Source organism: Pseudophryne corroboree, chromosome 2 (genome assembly GCF_028390025.1).
Source record: "Pseudophryne corroboree isolate aPseCor3 chromosome 2, aPseCor3.hap2, whole genome shotgun sequence".
Classification (NCBI taxonomy): Eukaryota; Metazoa; Chordata; class Amphibia; order Anura; family Myobatrachidae; genus Pseudophryne; species Pseudophryne corroboree.
Window position 1 is genome coordinate 836840558 of NC_086445.1, and position 18329 is coordinate 836858886.

The 18329-nt window shown below is 46.1% G+C and overlaps 1 protein-coding gene and 1 long non-coding RNA gene across 3 annotated transcripts in view; one reads left to right on the forward strand and one right to left on the reverse strand.

Moving 5' to 3' along the window:
- The window catches only part of RPS6KA3 (ribosomal protein S6 kinase A3), a 357052-nt gene extending 343333 nt beyond the window's left edge, over positions 1-13719 (reverse strand). For both annotated transcript variants that reach the window (XM_063955757.1, XM_063955758.1), the window contains exon 1: positions 13635-13719. In XM_063955757.1, the coding sequence (XP_063811827.1) occupies positions 13635-13697 (63 nt within the window). In that variant the 5' untranslated portion in view covers positions 13698-13719. The remainder of the gene's footprint in view (positions 1-13634) is intronic.
- Positions 13720-13948: 229 nt separating this feature from the next.
- LOC135049830 (uncharacterized) overlaps positions 13949-18329 on the forward strand; it is a 114612-nt gene continuing 110231 nt past the window's right edge. Inside the window, exon 1 of the long non-coding RNA XR_010241485.1 lies at positions 13949-14165. This is a non-coding gene — a long non-coding RNA (uncharacterized LOC135049830). The remainder of the gene's footprint in view (positions 14166-18329) is intronic.

Here is an 18329-nt window from a genome sequence, read left to right on the forward strand (position 1 = left end):
TTGGAGATACGAGTGAGGAGAGCAGGGGAGAGGTCTGGAGAGGAAAGATAGATTTGGGTGTCATCAGCATAGAGATGATATTGGAAGCCAAAAGAACTAATGAGCTTACCTAGTGAGGATGTATAGAGAGATAAGAGAAGAGGACCAAGGATAGAACCTTGGGGTACACCTACAGTTAGTGGAAGAGAGGGGGAGGTGGAGTCAAGAGAGGAGACAGAGAATGAACGGTCAGAGGTAGGTAGACAGCCAAGAGAGGGCAGTGTCACGCAGACCAATGGAGTGAAGGATTTGCAGTAGGAGAGAATGGTCCACAGTGTCAAAAGCAGCAGAGAGATCAAGAAGAATAAGTAGAGAGTAGTGTCCCTTTGATTTACCAGCATGGAGGTCATTGCATACTTTTGTAAGGGCAGTTTCAGTGGAGTGGACGGAAGCCAGACTGGAAAGGGTCAAGTAGTGAGTGTGAGGAAAGAAAGGAAGTAAGGCGGTTGTAGACAATACGCTCAAGGAGTTTGAAGGCAGAAGGGAGGAGAGAAATGGGTCAGTATTTGGAGAGAGTGTTTGGATCAAGGGTAGGTTTTTTAAGAATAGGAGAGATGAGTGCATGCTTGAAGGCAGAGGGGACAGTGCCTGATGAGAGGGAGAGATTGAGAAGGTGGGAAAGATGGGAACAAGCAGAAGGAGAGAGGAAGCGGAGGAGGCGGGAGGGGATAGGGTCAAGTGGAGAGGTGGTGAGGGGACAGGAATGAATGAGGGCCATGACTTCCCTCTCCAGATGCATGGGAGAAAGATGTCAGAGTTGGTGGGAGGGGTGGTAAGGGATGGGAGAAAACTGGTTACTGATGGTCTGGTGTGATGTGATGTCCTTACGTATGGAGTCAATTTTGGATGTGAAGTAATTGGCAAAGTCAAGAGCAGAGAGTGAGGAAGGGAGACGAGGTGGAGGTGGGCAGAGGAGTGAGTTGAGAGTGGCAAAGAGGCGCCGGGGGTTGGAAGACTGGGAGGAGATGAGGTTCTTGAAGTATGACTGTTTAGCAAGAGAAAGGGCAGCACTGAAGGATGAGAGCATAAGTTTGAAATGGAGGAAGTCTGCCTTAGAGCGTGATTTCCTCCAGTGTCACTCAGCAGTACGTGAGCATTTTTGCAGATATCTGGTGCATTTGGTGTGCCAGGGTTGAGGTGTATATATATATATAAAATCCTCGTCAGCGGCACACAGGACACAATCACAGAGGCATTTTAATGTAATTATCACCATCAGGACTGTGAGACCAGTTCTATTGTTTATTCTCATCTCATTCATCTGAAGTCCACACTAATTAAGGAACGGACACTCACCTCAGTAGCCCCTTGGTGATTCTGGTTATTGATTTTAAATCTATTTTTAATTAATTGTATTAGTACATGTTGTGTATTTTTATTTTATTTATACCATAAAATTTTTTGGTACCTTTCCATTTTCAGTCCTTTCATCTCCATATGTTCCAACCAATGGAATTGCTCTGTTTAATTTACATTTAAATTATTGATTGTTTAGCGCTGCTAATTTGTTTGTTATACGTTGTTTCTATGTATACAAGACTGACTAGACCTGTTTGTTTAGCAGCTGCTTAAAATTAGCACAGCAGTCCTTCTTGCGCCTGATTTAACCTTGGTTAAACCCCCCTTTTTTGCTTTAAAGAGCAAGGGCTGCTTCCAGTGCCCTAAGAAATACAATGTCACCCTGCCCCAGAAACAGATGTGCTATAAGATCATGTAGCCCCATGTTTGCTGATGTTTTTCAGTCTAAAAAAATGAATTGATGGCTCTGGATAAGTGCCAGAGTTTTACAAGGCATCAGGCATAATTGTGTTAATATGTTTTGATCTCAGCAAATTCATACAGGTGTCCATTTTCAGGATCCCAAAATGATCAGACATCTTTGCTGGAAATGTACAGTACCTACCCACCTACTAGAACTTGAGCTGCACAGTCTCTACCTAAACATTTGCCTCTTGAAACATAGTGCTTATCCCTCTGAATGTCAACAACATTTCTGTAGATACCAAATTGTCTTTTCAATATAAAAACTCTACCATAGGGGTATATTTACTAAGATGCATGTTTTTTTAGAAGTGGATATAATGCCCATAGCAACCAGATTCTAGTTATCTTCTAGAAGCAGCTAGATAAATGTTCAGTAAAATCTGATTGGTCGCTATGAGCAACATCTACACTTCTGAAAACCTGCACTTTAGTAAATATACTACAAATTATCCATTTATTTTTTTTACTGTTTTGGGAACAAGTTGCAGCTGTTTGTAAAAAATAAAAAGTCAAAATGGGGAGTTGGCGCAGGGGTTTCTTTATCTTAGGGAGCATTTCAATTGTTTACCCCTGCCACTAGTGGACACGCGACATAGCAATTCAATTATTACTACGTTCGGTTGAGAGCTGCGGGGGACACATTTCTACTCGCCATCTACGGATGTTTGAAAAGTCTGTGGTTTGGTTGCCCAAATTAAAGTGGGTGCCCCAACCAGGACTTCAGATAGGTTCAGCTGCTATATGTGTGCAACAAGACGATAATTAACCAGAGGCCGAAACAAATGAATTGCTCCGTCAGGCGCCCATTAAGTATAGAGGCACACAAAACAACTGAATTCCCTCCTTAATGACTAAATGGGGCTTATTCAATCGTTTTAATAACGGCCGCCACTAGATGGCGCCCGATCGCAGCAATTAAATTGTTCTGCCATTCGCGGCGCCCAGCACCCACGGAGGACACATTTTTTCTTGCAGCTTCTTGAGGTGCAAGGAAAAATGTGTGCAAACTCTGAACTTTGGGCATCCAAGCAGAACTTTAGACAGGTTTAGCAGTTTTAGGCGGCTAATCTGTTTAGGTGTAACATGGCGGTATGCAGTGGAACCCAAACAATTTAATTGTGACAATTGTTTGGGCATCTAAACAATCCTTTTTAAACAAAAAAAATTAGACTCCCCAAACAACTGAATAAGCCCCAATGGGGTCGATTTAATTCGGCAATTTATGAATAGCGGCGGGAATTAGCTCCCGACGCTATTCAATTCAGCTCCAGTTAAGTCGGCGATGGTCCGTTCTCGCCGACTAAACAGGTTGAATTGTCTGGAGAACGAGCATTCTCAGACTTAACTCCCCGGCGCGAGGCTGATTCCCGACAGAATCAGCCTCACGCCGGCCGCGAGGGAGCACTTTTGTCGGGTTTCTTCTCTAATCCCCCGGGGATGAGAGAAGAATTACCGACAATTGCGGGTAACTAGTAGCTGAATTGAATAGCGTCGGGAGCTAATTCCCGGCGCTAATCATAAGTTGCCGAATGGAATCGACCCCAATGTGTTTTCTTCACACAGCAGCAGTTTACGTGACTGAACATATGAAGACAAAGTCTTGAAAGAACAAATACTAAATTAAATTTTGCGACAGAAACTTGCAAAATTCTGCAGCCACATGCAGAATGCAGTAAATATTCTGTGTAACAGATTGAAAATTTCACTCATCCCTAACTGCGAGTCTTGAAACAATGTGGGGGTGTGAAGTTCATTTGGGCAGAACAGAATGTTATGAACTGTTGGTGGTACAAGAGGACTGGAATTGAGAATCACTGTTTGAAAGTGTAATTCTAATAGAGAGTTGAACCAGATGGGCAGAGCACATTGTTTTCCATTAGAAAAAAAATAGATGAAATACAGCTAACAAATTAAAAGTGCCAACTATAAATGAAAAAATAAATAAATGGTATTACCATATAATTTCTTGGTAATAGTTTTTCTTTGTTTACCCTGTATGGCACTGTGTACACCTTGTCAGTTTATAAATAAAAGTTAATAATAAGGCACAGCCTGCCTGCATTCACCCACTCAGTACGCCCCAGACGGCTACCTGGGAAGGTTGTACTTCATGTGTATATATCCAGACAGGATGTACTTCATGTGGATATATCCATACCGGGTATAACATACTACTATACATGTTAGTTTTTCCCATGAATGCCTTAGGTCCTTGTATGGCTTATCTCCCACAGTGTAACTTTGTAATGCGCCCAACTGGTACGCTTGTGGATGGGATGAAAAATACATGGACCTGATGGTTATGTTGGGGGCCTACTATCTAGCATTAGGTCGCTGCAACCACCCATTTTGTTTCATTGCTTCTAGGTGTGCCCTATTCCACCCGAGGTAATCCTACGTAGTGCGCCCAAGATAGCTGCCTCATCTGGTGCCTTTTGTGGGTGGAATATTTAAACCATGGAAGTTATCCAAAATCTCTGCCCCAACTCTACATTACACTTATTGTGCGCCCTAGGTTTTGGTTTTTTTTGTACTTCTGTATTACTGTATTAATCTTTTGTACTATGTGCTTTAGTTTTGATGCCTGTAAAGCACTTTGAGCCCCGTTCGAGAAACAGTGCAATATAAGAAAAAATTATTATTATTATTATTAATAATAATAATCTCAGCAGTGTGATAATTTTACGTAAAAATCACATTTCTTTTTTTATTATTTCTAATTTCTTGTAAAGTATAATCTTTCAGATAATGAAAGTAAAAAAATAAACAGAGAATATGGGCAGGTTGTAATGCCATCCGAGTGCGGCGACCGTGCGGGATGTCGGTCGAACTCAGATTTATTTATTTTTTTAAGGCAATCCCTTACAAGGCATGGTTTTGCCTTTTAAGTGATTGCCCCTTTAATAAAAAAAAACTTCCGAGTTCGGCGGCATCCTGCACGGCCGCCAAATTCGGACGGCATTACATCGCACCCTACACGTCCTTTTAAAGTTCATAGATGCGATTAAGACAAGGTTGTCCAACAAAAAGCCAAACAGCTGACTGACGCTCACTTTACCTGTGATCTTCGAAGTCCTCTATTTAAAATTACATTGTGAGGCAAAAAAAAAAAAAAACTTTAAAGGTTAATAAAAAAGGCATGGTAAATGCTAGCCAACATTTTAGTAAATAATATAAAAGTGTATGGAATAGTTTATTTTAAATTAGTTTTGAATATGATATCGTTCAGATGGTGGTCCTTATTTGTGATAGACATTAGCAGTTGATTTCTGATGTTTTGCATTACTCGACGGGTCATTTCGGAGTTATCGCTGCAATTTCTGGATGAAGCTCACTTTCATTTGTCTGCCATGTTAACAAGCAGAATTTTAATTACTGGGCGGAAACAATCCCTATCAACTACTTGAAAGGCCTCTCTCTACACAGCCAACATGGCTATCTGAAGGCCGAGGTCTACAAATACCCACCAAGAACCATTAATTAACTGAAGACTGCAATACACCAAGAAATTATATAATAATCTAACCCAATTGAAAATAAACTGTATTCCATGCACTTTTAGATTATGTACTACTAACATTTTGAATAGCATTTACCATGCCTTTTTTGTTAACCTGCAATGGTTCATTTCATAAATCCACTGACATAGAAAAACATAAGTATGTTGTATTGGTTTCATAATCAACATTTAACTATTCTAACCAACATTTTATGGAAGTGTATTAATAACATGTTTAAAAAATAATTTGGTTTATGCAACACTGTTCATATGTCTACAATAAAATATTAAAGTAAAAACAAAACTAAAGGTGCATACACACGGAGCGATATAGCTGAGCGATTTTGACTATATAGTCAAAATCGCTCAGAAAGTTAGTGCATATCGCTCTGTGTGTGCGATAGCGATGCGCGTCCCCGCCAGGTCGCTATCGCTGCTAAAAATAGACTGTGCAGGCAAGTCAATTTTGGCTATGTCGCTGGGGAAAAAAAAGCATCCCCTTGCTTGAATAAATTAGCCAAAATCGCTCATAGCCAAAATCGCTGGTAAAGTTAGTCAAAATCGCTGGAAAAGTTAGTCAAAATCTCCTACTGCCAGTTCAAGGGAAATCGCTCAGTCAAAATCTCTCAGTCAAAATCTCTCCGTGTGTATGCACCTTAAGAGAAAAAAAAAAAACTTAAAAAAAAGGAGATTGAAAATAAAGCTTGATGTGACAACTACCTTAGCTAGATGTTAATCATCTGAAAAGTGTTTTATAATGTTAATAAAATCTATTTTACACTCTGACAGTGGCAGAGAACGGTGTCACTGTAAGGTTACTGTGCTGCAGTGTAATTATGCACAAGTTCATGGTTACCCCCCTAATAATAAGATTTTACTTACCGGTAAATCTATTTCTCGCAGTCCGTAGTGGATGCTGGGGACTCCGTAAGGACCATGGGGAATAGACAGGCTCCGCAGGAGACATGGGCACTTTAAGAAAGAATTTAGATTCTGGTGTGCTCTGGCTCCTCCCTCTATGTCTCTCCTCCAGACCTCAGTTAGAGAAACTGTGCCCGGAAGAGCCGACAGTACAAGGAAAGGATTTTGGGAATCCAGGGTAAGACTCATACCAGCCACACCAATCACACCGTATAACTTGTGATAACTTTACCCAGTTAACAGTATGAACAATCACAGAGCATCAGATAAACTCTGATGCAACTATAACATAACCCTTATTTAAGCAATAACTATATACAAGCATTGCAGAAGAAGTCCGCACTTGGGACGGGCGCCCAGCATCCACTACGGACTACGAGAAATAGATTTACCGGTAAGTAAAATCTTATTTTCTCTAACGTCCTAGTGGATGCTGGGGACTCCGTAAGGACCATGGGGATTATACCAAAGCTCCCAAACGGGCGGGAGAGTGCGGATGACTCTGCAGCACCGAATGAGCAAACACAAGGTCCTCCTCAGCCAGGGTATCAAACTTGTAGAACTTTGCAAAGGTGTTTAAACCTGACCAAGCAGCCGCTCGGCAAAGCTGTAATGCCGAGACCCCTCAGGCAGCCGCCCAAGAAGAGCCCACCTTCCTTGTGGAATGGGCCTTAACTGATTTAGGCAGCGGCAACCCAGCCGCAGAATGAGCCTGCTGAATCGTGTTACAGATCCAGCGAGCAATAGTTTGCTTTGAAGCAGGCGCCCCAAGCTTGTTGGAAGCATACAGGATAAACAAAGATTCTGTTTTCCTGACCTTAGCCGTTCTGGCTACATAAACCTTCAAAGCCCCGACTACATCCAGTGACTCGGAATCCTCCAAGTCAGTAGTAGCCACAGGCACCACAATAGGTTGGTTTATATGAAAGGATGAAACCACTTTCGGCAGAAATTGTGGGCGGGTCCGCAATTCTGCTCTATCCGCATGGAAAACCAGATAAGGGCTTTTATGTGACAAAGCCGCCAATTCTGACACACGCCTAGCCGAAGCCAAGGCTAATAGCATGACCACCTTCCACGTGAGATATTTTACTTCCACCGTTTTGAGTGGCTAAAACCAGTGTGATTTCAGGAAACTCAACACCACGTTAAGATCCCAAGGTGCCACTGGAGGCACAAAAGGGGGCTGAATATGAAGCACTCCCTTTACAAACATCTGAACTTCAGGCAGAGAAGCCAGTTCTTTTTGAAAGAAAATGGATAAGGCCGAAATCTGAACCTTAATGGAACCCAATTTAAGGCCCAAAGTCACTCCCGACTGTAGGAAGTGAAGGAAAAGGCCCAGCCGGAATTCCTCAGTAGTGGCATTCCTGGCCTCACACCAAGCCACATATTTTCGCCATATACGGTGATAATGTTGAGCCGTCACATCCTTCCTAGCCTCCATCAGCGTAGGAATGACCTCATCCGGAATGCCTTTTTCTGCTAGGATCCGGCGTTCAACCGCCATGCCGTCAAACACAGCCGCGGTAAGTCTTGGAACAGACAGGGCCCCTGTTGCACAAGTCCTGTCCTAGAGGCAGAGGCCACTGGTCCTCTGTGAGCATTTCTTGCAGATCTGGATACCAAGTCCTTCTTGGCCAATCCGGAACAAAGAGTACTGTTCTCACTCCTCTTTTCCTTATGATTCTCAGCACCTTGGTTATGAGAGGAAGAGGAGGAAATACATAGACCGACGGGAACACCCACGGTGTCACCAGTGCGTCCACAGCTATCGCCTGAGGGTCTCTTGACCTGGCGCAATATCTCTGCAGCTTTTTGTTGAGGCGGGATGCCATCATGTCCACCTGTGGCAGTTCCCACCGACTTGCAATCTGCATGAAGACTTCTTGATGAAGTCTCCACTCTCCCGGGTGGAGGTCGTGCCTGCTGAGGAAGTCTGCTTCCCAGTTGTCCACTCCCGGAATGAACACTGCTGACAGTGCGCTTACGTGATTCTCCGCCCAGCGAAGAATTCTGGTGGCTTCTACCATCTCCACCCTGCTCCTTGTGCCGCCTTGGCGGTTTACATGAGCTACTGCGGTGATATTGTCTGACTGAATCAGAACCGGTTGGTCACGAAGCAGGGACTCCGCTTGACGTAGGGCGTTGTATATGGCCCTTAGTTCCAGGATGTTGATGTGAAGGCAAGTCTCCTGACTTGACCACAGCCCTTGGAAATTTCTTCCCTGTGTGACTGCCCCCCACGCTCGGAGGCTTGCATCCGTGGTCACCAGGACCCAGTCCTGAATGCCGAATCTGCGACCTTCGAGAAGGTGAGCACTCTGCAGCCACCACAGGAGAGACACCCTGGCCCTAGGGGATAGGGTGATTAACCGATGCATCTGAAGATGTGATCCGGACCACTTGTCCAGTAAGTCCCATTGGAAGGTCCTCGCATGGAACCTGCCGAAGGGAATGGCCTCGTATGATGCCACCATCCTTCCCAGGACTCGAGTGCAGTGATGCACTGACGCACCTGTTTTGGTTTTAACAGATTCCTGACCAGTGTCACGACCTCCTGAGCTCTCTCTATCGGGAGATAAACCCTTTTCTGGTCTGTGTCTAGGATCATGCCTAGGAGAGGCAGATGAGCTGTAGGAACCAACTGCGACTTTGGAATATATAGAATCCAGCCGTGTTGCCGTCAGACTCCGTGTCGATATCAGTGTCTATTATTTTGGATAGTGAGCATTGAGAGACTCTGAAGGTCTCTGCGACATAGGGACAGACATGGGTAGATTTCCTGTCTGTTCTCTAATCTTTTGTGCAATAAATTCACCTTAGCACTTAATTACACATATCCAAACAGGTGTCGGCATTGTCGACGGAGACACCCTCTCACACATATTTGCTCCATCTCCTCCTTAGGGGAGCCTTTTACCTCAGACATGTCGACACACACGTACCGACACACCACACACTCAGGGAATGCTCATCTGAAGACAATTCCCCCACAAGGCCCTTTGGAGAGACAGAGAGAGAGTATGCCAGCACACACCCCAGCGCTATTAACCCAGGAATAACACAGTAACTTAATGTTAACCCAGTAGCTGCTGTTTATATTGATTTTTGCGCCTAATTATGTGCCCGCCCTCTCTTTTTACCCTCTTCTACCGTGTAACTGCAGGGGAGAGGCTGGGGAGCTTCCTCTCAGCGGTGCTGTGGAGAAAAAACATGGCGCTGGTGAGTGCTGAGGAAGAAGCCCCGCCCCCTCGACGGCGGGCTTCTGTCCCGCTTTCATGTACAATTTTGGCGGGCGCTCATACATATATACAGTGCCCAACTGTATATTATGCAAACTTTTGCCAAAGAGGTCTCTAATTGCTGCCCAGGGCGCCCCCCCCCCCCCCCCCCCCCCTGCGCCCTGCACCCTTACAGTGACCGGAGAATGTGGGTGTAGTGTGGGAGCAATGGCGCACAGCTGCAGTGGTGTGCGCTACCTCATATGAAGACTGGAGTCTTCTGCCGCCGATTTCGAAGTCTTCTTGCTTCTTTCACCCGGCTTCTGTCTTCCGGCTCTGCGAGGGGGACGGCGGCGCGGCTCCGGGATCGGACGACAAAGGGTGAGATCCTGTGTACGATCCCTCTGGAGCTAATGGTGTCCAGTAGCCTAAGAAGCAGGACCTATCTTCAGTGAGTAGGGCTGCTTCTCTCCCCTCAGTCCCATGATGCAGGGAGTCTGTTGCCAGCAGAGCTCCCTGAAAATAAAAAACCTAACAAAATACTTTCTTATAGCAAGCTCAGGAGAGCTCACTAAGTAGCACCCAGCTCGTCCGGGCACAGATTCAAACTGAGGTCTGGAGGAGGGACATAGAGGGAGGAGCCAGAGCACACCAGAATCTAAATTCTTTCTTAAAGTGCCCATGTCTCCTGCGGAGCCCGTCTATTCCCCATGGTCCTTACGGAGTCCCCAGCATCCACTAGGACGTTAGAGAAAAGATATTTCATTAATACTGCACAAAATGCATTGTAGGGTTACACCAGCAAGTACAACCAAAATATTGTGACTAGCCCTGACACACTCTCACCGCCCACGCATGATGTAGCAAGATCAGTGGGGCAGGGGAGAAACTGAGTAACACTGCAATGTCACTGAATTACCCTGCAACCACACCCTGCTGACAGAGAAAACTATGTGCACATATTGTACATATACATGAAATGTTACACTGCATAGCCAGTATTACATCATGTGCAATCTGCAAAACTGATAAGATGGAAGTAGATTCCATATCCTGTCTAGTGGAGCGGACGAGAACAAAGGCGGCCAAATACCTCGCTGCAACCACATCTACTTCTGCCTCTTTCAAATGAACATGAGTGAAACATATGAGCCTAGAGGTCTCAAACCTCATAAATAATCCACTGTCTCTCTCTGCCAGACTGCCTTGTTTTAGGGAAGATGAACGCTATAATGGTAGTCAAGTTACAGATGAGCTCAGAGTGAAATGACAGCAGGAGGGAATTGGCTTCCTGGCTCTCCTCCACAGCCTTCTAATGCCCAATTACTCAGACAGGTTTAAAGGGTAAAAAGGACATCTAAACTGGGGGCACGGCAAAATAAATCAATCACAGTATGCTTACTGTACAAAGGCTGTCTAAATAGCACAGGACAGGCTCTCACATGCAACATCTGTCATATCAACACAACGGGAAGAGTGTGATTGTTCATGATAAACTACTGTACAAAGCAGTCAGAACACACAAACGGCAGTAAAGATTTTTCAGATTCTACCATTGAAAGATTGCTTTTAGTAAGTGCTTGAGGCACTTTAAATCATCCTTTATTGTCATATTTGAGCGCGACCATGAATTCAGAGCCAAACTTAACAAAAATATACAATATGATCAATAAAAGACAATGGGGTGAGGAAGATCTACATTAGTAATTTAAAAAAAAACATATGTTTCTAATTACAACATACCGATGACATTGTGTAAGACGAACTGACCTCTTCATTGTACTTCAAATAAGTGTTTCAATTATTCAATATCCCTAGTTAATATATTCACGTATGCTAAATAAACATATTTAAATCATCACCTATTGCTGTTAAATAATAGTACATAAACTGTATACACATTTTTAGATTACAGACATCATATTTCACAGTGCAACTGAAGTCTGCAGGAGTACAGGTCATATGGGACAATCTCTAAAAACAGCATTCAGTATCATAATCAAACATTATTTCATATTAAAAGACGCCAGTCTGTATATTTTGTATATTTTACGCAGGCTTACTGTAGTTTTTCATATCACGATTTCTTTAAGGGCTCATACACACAGACATTCATATTGCACATTCTGAAAGCTTTATAAACGTGTGTTAATGCGGACAGTCTAAGAAAATAATAATGTTTGCTAAGAAAATAATAATGTTTGCTAAGGGACCTGTACACACACTTTCCGACAAGTGGTCACTTCACATCAATACCAGCATTGCCTGTAGCTTTCATAAGTGGTACAATATAATTCACTACAATGGGAGCGCTCATTCAGCACACTATGCTACAGAGGGACTGAGAGCGCACTTCTAATGTAGTATTAAAAGTGAGGACAAAGTACAAGGTCTATGCATATACAGAAGTTGTTCTTTCAATGTCTGTCTTTACGAGCACTTACAGAAAAGGAAGAGCTTTGTAGTGTTTTCAGTATACTGCCAATTGACAGCCAAGTCCTCCCTACATCCTCTTACCTCCAGACTCGGCTGTACGGTCACCTCAGCACTACCCTCCAGCACACAGGTCTGGTACATGCACTGAGACCTGCCTGTGCCCCAGGATAAATGTTGCCATATATACACCTAAAGTGTTCTGATATATTCAAAGCAAGCCTTAACCTTAATAGGCTTATACTCAGCAACTTCTTATTTTAATGCTACTAATATGTATCACTATGTTAAGTTATATAGCACCCCTGGATGTGCGCCCTGCAGGGCAGGCGACAGCACCCCGGAATGTGCGCCCTGCAGGGCAGGCGACAGCACCCCGGAATGTGCGCCCTGCAGGGCAGGCGACAGCACCCCGGAATGTGCGCCCTGCAGGGCAGGCGACAGCACCCCGGAATGGGTGTCCTACAGACAATAGCACACCTAGATGAGAATTCTAAAGTACAGACTACAGCACACCTGGATGGGAGTTACACAGCACACCTGGGTGGGAGTTACACAGCACACCTGGGTGGGAGTTACACAGCACACCTGGGTGGGAGTTACACAGCACACCTGGGTGGGAGTTACACAGCACACCTGGGTGGGAGTTACACAGCACACCTGGGTGGGAGTTACACAGCGCACCTGGGTGGGAGTTACACAGCACACCTGGGTGGGAGTTACACAGCGCAGACTACAGCACACCTGGGTGGGAGTTACACAGCGCAGACTACAGCACACCTGGGTGGGAGTTACACAGCGCAGACTACAGCACACCTGGGTGGGAGTTACACAGCGCAGACTACAGCACACCTGGGTGGGAGTTACACAGCGCAGACTACAGCACACCTGGGTGGGAGTTACACAGCGCAGACTACAGCACACCTGGGTGGGAGTTACACAGCGCAGACTACAGCACACCTGGGTGGGAGTTACACAGCGCAGACTACAGCACACCTGGGTGGGAGTTACACAGCGCAGACTACAGCACACCTGGGTGGGAGTTACACAGCGCAGACTACAGCACACCTGGGTGGGAGTTACACAGCGCAGACTACAGCACACCTGGGTGGGAGTTACACAGCGCAGACTACAGCACACCTGGGTGGGAGTTACACAGCGCAGACTACAGCACACCTGGGTGGGAGTTACACAGCGCAGACTACAGCACACCTGGGTGGGAGTTACACAGCGCAGACTACAGCACACCTGGGTGGGAGTTACACAGCGCAGACTACAGCACACCTGGGTGGGAGTTACACAGCACAGACTACAGCACACCTGGGTGGGAGTTACACAGCACAGACTACAGCACACCTGGATGGGAGTTACACAGCGCAGACTACGGCACACCTGGGTGGGAGTTACACAGCACAGACTACAGCACACCTGGATGGGAGTTACACAGCGCAGACTACAGCACACCTGGGTGGGAGTTACACAGCACAGATTACGGCACACCTGGATGGGAGTTACACAGCACAGACTACAGCACACCTGGATGGGAGTACCACCGCGGGGCACTTACTACAGATCCCAGTTACGGTATTTCCCAGCGCTCTCTCCCTCCGCTTGCTCTAAGGCTGTATGCTAAGTTGCTCTCCTCTCGCAGAAGACCGGGTAATACATGTAAGCAATTTCCCTATCTGGATAGTATTTCCTGGCAGTTCTCCTTTGCCCAGACCGCACCAGCCCGCACCTCCTCCCCCGCTCACCTCGCTCTCCACTTTCTGCACCGGCAGTTTCTGCCACGGGTCTGCCAGCTGCGCCAGCGGCATCTTCCCAGACGAGCGAGCAGCACTTCGCCCCGGGGCTTCCCGCACAGTTCCTAAAGGAGCAGCGAAGGGACTGGACTCCCTCAGCAGACCGCCCGCTCTGCTGCTGGGTCCGCTGTCGGCTGTCCGGTAGCGGGCGAGTCTGTACCGCTCCAGCGCAGCTCCTCTCCCCTCACACTGACACACTGTGATTCCCACTTCCTCTCACAACATGGCGTCCCGGGCAGTACCTGCCGCTAGCGGCCAGGCTGCCTGACGTCATCATGACGCCATCATGTGGGCGTTGCCTTCAAGCTGAGGCAGCAGGTCACGATGACAGCAAGAGAAAACAGGGGGCGTATCGAGTTTACGGGGTGGATGACGTTGCACGGCAGGTCAGTCAGCCATCTTGGTAGAGGCAGAGAATACTACTGAGATTTATTTGGGCGCAGTAGTGATCAGTTCCGGGGAAATCATCTTGCCGATTACAGGGTATAAATATTTTCTCTGCTTTTGCTTATTTTTGGGTTTATTGTTATCACTGGCCGTAGTTTTTATTCATTTATTATGCGGTGCTATATATCCTACACTGCAGCAAAATAGCAGAGCAACTGAGCACTCACTGTCTAGTTGGCGCCTGCTAACTAGGCTTCGGATCAGTGATATCTATATGTCGATACATTTGGAATAAATTCATCTAATTGTGCAGGTTTTGATTCATTTTGCAAAGAGACCATGAAATTAATTGAAATTAATTAAATGGAGTCTTGCAGGCAGGTAAGTAGCATGGGTGATGCAGGTACCCCTGCTGCTGGTAGCATGTGTGGGCTACTTTGCCACTTGGAACTATGCTTCCCTTGTGTTCTCTCTCTATACATAGGTCTGATAAAAGTATCCTCCACACAAAGATTGCTAGCACTTCAGTAGATTTAAGTCCTCTGAAGGTGGAAAAGTTCTTAAAGGCACATACACGTGGTGCGATTCTTCCTAGGTGGCCGATTTGCACTTTGCGATTTCCCTTGAACTCCCCGGAGCCCAAAACCAGTGATATTAACTATACACACAGTGCGACTTTGTCTGTGTAAAATTTTCGCTATGGCCAATTTTGACTATACTATGTACGAGATTGTACACCTAGTCAGAATTGACCTGCCTACACATCTATTTTTTCTTGCGAGACCGACCCCATGGGAGCGCGCATCGGCATCACAAGCTGTATACACATGGGCCCTCATTCCGAGTTGTTCGCTCGGTAAAAATCTTCGCATCGCAGCGATTTTCCGCTTAATGCGCATGCGCAATGTTCGCACTGCGACTGCGCCAAGTAAATTTGCTATGCACTTAGTAATTTTACTCACGGCTTTTTCATCGTTCTGGCGATCGTAATGTGATTGACAGGAAATGGGTGTTACTGGGCGGAAACAGGCCGTTTTATGGGCGTGTGGGAAAAAACGCTACCGTTTCCGGAAAAAACGCAGGAGTGGCCGGAGAAACGGAGGAGTGTCTGGGCGAACGCTGGGAGTGTTTGTGACGTCAAACCAGGAACGACAAGCACTGAACTGATCGCAGATGCCGAGTAAGTCTGAAGCTACTCAGAAACTGCTACGAGGTGTGTAATCGCAATATTGCGAATACATCGTTCGCATTTTTAAGATGCTAAGATTCACTCCCAGTAGGCGGCGGCTTAGCGTGAGCAACTCTGCTAAAATCGCTTTTTTCGAGCGAACAACTCGGAATGACCTCCATGGTGCGATATGTACTATGTTTTCTACCAATATGGACTATATAATCCATATCGGTAGTTCAAATCGCACCGTGTGTAGGCCCCTTTAAATATTTAATAACATTTCTCTTATGTCCTAGAGGATACTGGGAATCCATTTAGTACCATGGGGTATAGACTGGTCCACTAGGAGCCTTAGACTCTTTAAGAATTTGATAGTGTGCGCTGGCTCCTCCCTCTATGCCCCTCCTACCAGACTCAGTTTAGAAAATGTGCCCAGAGGTGTCGGTCACATAGCATGGAAGCTCCTGAAGAGTTTTCTGCATTTATTTTATCTGTTTGTTATTTTCAGGCATGACTGGATGGCAGCAGCTTGCCTGCTTCGTGGGACTTTGAGGGGAGAGGACAGCCCAACCTCTTGAAGGGTTAATGGTCCCGTTCCCTGCTGACAGAACACTAGCTCCCGAGGTAACTATTCGCACGCCCCACCATGGCAAGCGTACATTCCCGCAGCACGCCGCCACCCCTAACAGAGCCAATAAGAATGAATAGTGGTGAGTACTAAGCTGGCATCCCAGTTAGCAGGTCGGCGGCCATTATGGCGGCATGAGGGTACAGAGACGCACGGCTTCTACCGAGGCGGCGGAGTCTCGGGACTCAGTACACAGTGTGGACACACCGCTTCTGAGGGAGCGAACTGAGTCTAAGTACACTACGAGTGTACACAGTACCGAGACTGGCATTACAGACTTAAAAGGTGACTGATTCCACTTTAAGCATTAAAAATTACCTCAGCCAGTATAAAAAAGTGGGAAGACCGTGCACCATTGAAGGGGCGGGGCTTCACTATGAGCAGATCCAGCCGATCACCAGCGCCATTTTCCCTCTGTAGTGGACACAGACGCTGACTGACAGGGATGCGCAGATCCTCCGGAGAGACACCAGATTACCTCAGTGGTACCAGGGGGTCATAGCAGGGGGAAAGCGCTTACTAGTGTACTAAGTCCCCATTCTGGGTACTTAGTCTGCGACCTGGCTAAGCTTGGCATTAGCAGTAAGGGCGCTGTGTGCTGGCTCCAGGTTATCTCTGTGTCTCTCTTGAAGGGCTCTTTGTAGGTTAATTGTGATTTTAACCTGTTACTGTGTGTGTGTGCTGTCACTGTCACAGTATGTCCGACAAAGAGTGTGTTTCTTGTAAGGCACAGTGTTCCTCTGCTCCAGGGGGTTCACTGCAGTGTACTCAATGCAGTGCACCCTCCCAGGCTAGCGGGGCAGAACCAGCTTGGCTAGATTCCATTAGGGGAATAATCTCCAATATTTCCACTAAATTGTCCTGCAATGAGAAAGAGACGCAATACTTAAGACAATCGATGACTGAGTTTATGAACAGAGATCCAGTACACAAACCAGTGTCGCAGTCCCCTGCCATTTGTCTGCAAAAACGTCCTTTGGCCCATGTCCTGGAGTCTGACTCTGATGATGAGGGGCCAGACATGGAGGAGGGGGAGGTAGATTCAGAGGTGGGGGAGGCTACACTGTCACAGGGAATAGAGGCTCTCATAGAAGCTATTAGAGAGGTTCTGCATATCCCTGATAAGGTAACAGAGGAGACTGAGGAATCTTTTATATTAATTTAAAAAAGAAATCCTCAGCCACTTTTCCTGTGTCAAAGGAACTAAATACCCTGTTTGAAGAACCGTGGGTTAATCCTCATAGGAAATTTCAAATCCCTAAAAGGTTGATATCCTCTTTTCCCTTTCCTCCTGAGGATAGAAAAAAATGGGAAATCCACCGATAGTGGATGCATCAGTATCCAGGCTGTCACGGAAAATCGTTTTGCCTGTCCCTGGTGCAGCCTCCCTAAAAGACACGGCTGATCGTAGAATTGAGAATACACTAAAATCTTTGTATAAAGCTGCTGGGGTGGCACAGAGACCCACTATAGCATGTGGGTGGATTACTAAGGCCATCGCAAAATGGTCGGGTAACCTAATTGAGGGTTTAGGTACCTTACCTAAGGGGAAGATTATTTTACTCCTGCAACATATACAGGACTCAGCAAATTTTATGGTGGAAGCCATAAAAGAAATAGGCTTGCTTGATGCACGCACCACTGCTATGGCAGTTTCAGCACGCAGAGGCCGATGGCTATGCCAGTGGACTGCCGATGTGGACTCCGGGAAAGGCGTGGAAGGCCTAACCTTTACAGGAAAAGCCTTATTTGGTGATGACCTAGACAAATGGATCTCCAAAGCTACTGCGGATAAGTCCATGTATCTTCCTTCTGCTGCTCCCCCAGCCAGGAAGGCTTACTCAGGACTAATCTACAGTCCTTTCAGACTGCCAAGTTCAAGGGCAAAACCAGAGGTTCTTCTACAGCCACCAGAGGTGCTAGAGGTAAACCACGAAAACTAGCAACTGCAGGTTCACAGGAACAGAGCTCAAGTTCTGCTTCCTCAAAGCCTTCAGCATGACTGTGGACCGCAGTGCCTGGAAGACCTGCAGGTGGGAGCCAAACTAAAAATTTTCAGTCATAGATCTTATTTCCCAGGGCTACAGACTCCCACCTCACAGAGTCTTCAAATCAGGCTTACCAGTTTTAAAGGAAGCAAGTATAACCTTACAGGACACCATTCAAAAACTGGTAGAGACTCGGGTCATTGTTCCAGTTCCACCTCACCTGCAAAACAGGGGTTATTATTCCAACCTGTTTGTAGTAACGAAACCAGGCAGTTCGGTAAGGCCGATTTTGAACCTCAAATTGTTGTACCCGTACTTATGAGTGTTCAAATTCAAGATGGAGTCTCTGAGAGCAGTGATCTCAGGTCTGGAGGAGGGGGAATTCCTAGTGTCTCTGGATATCAAGGATGCGTACCTTCACATTCCGATCTGGCCGCCTCATCAGGCTTATCTACGGTTTGCACTGCAGGACT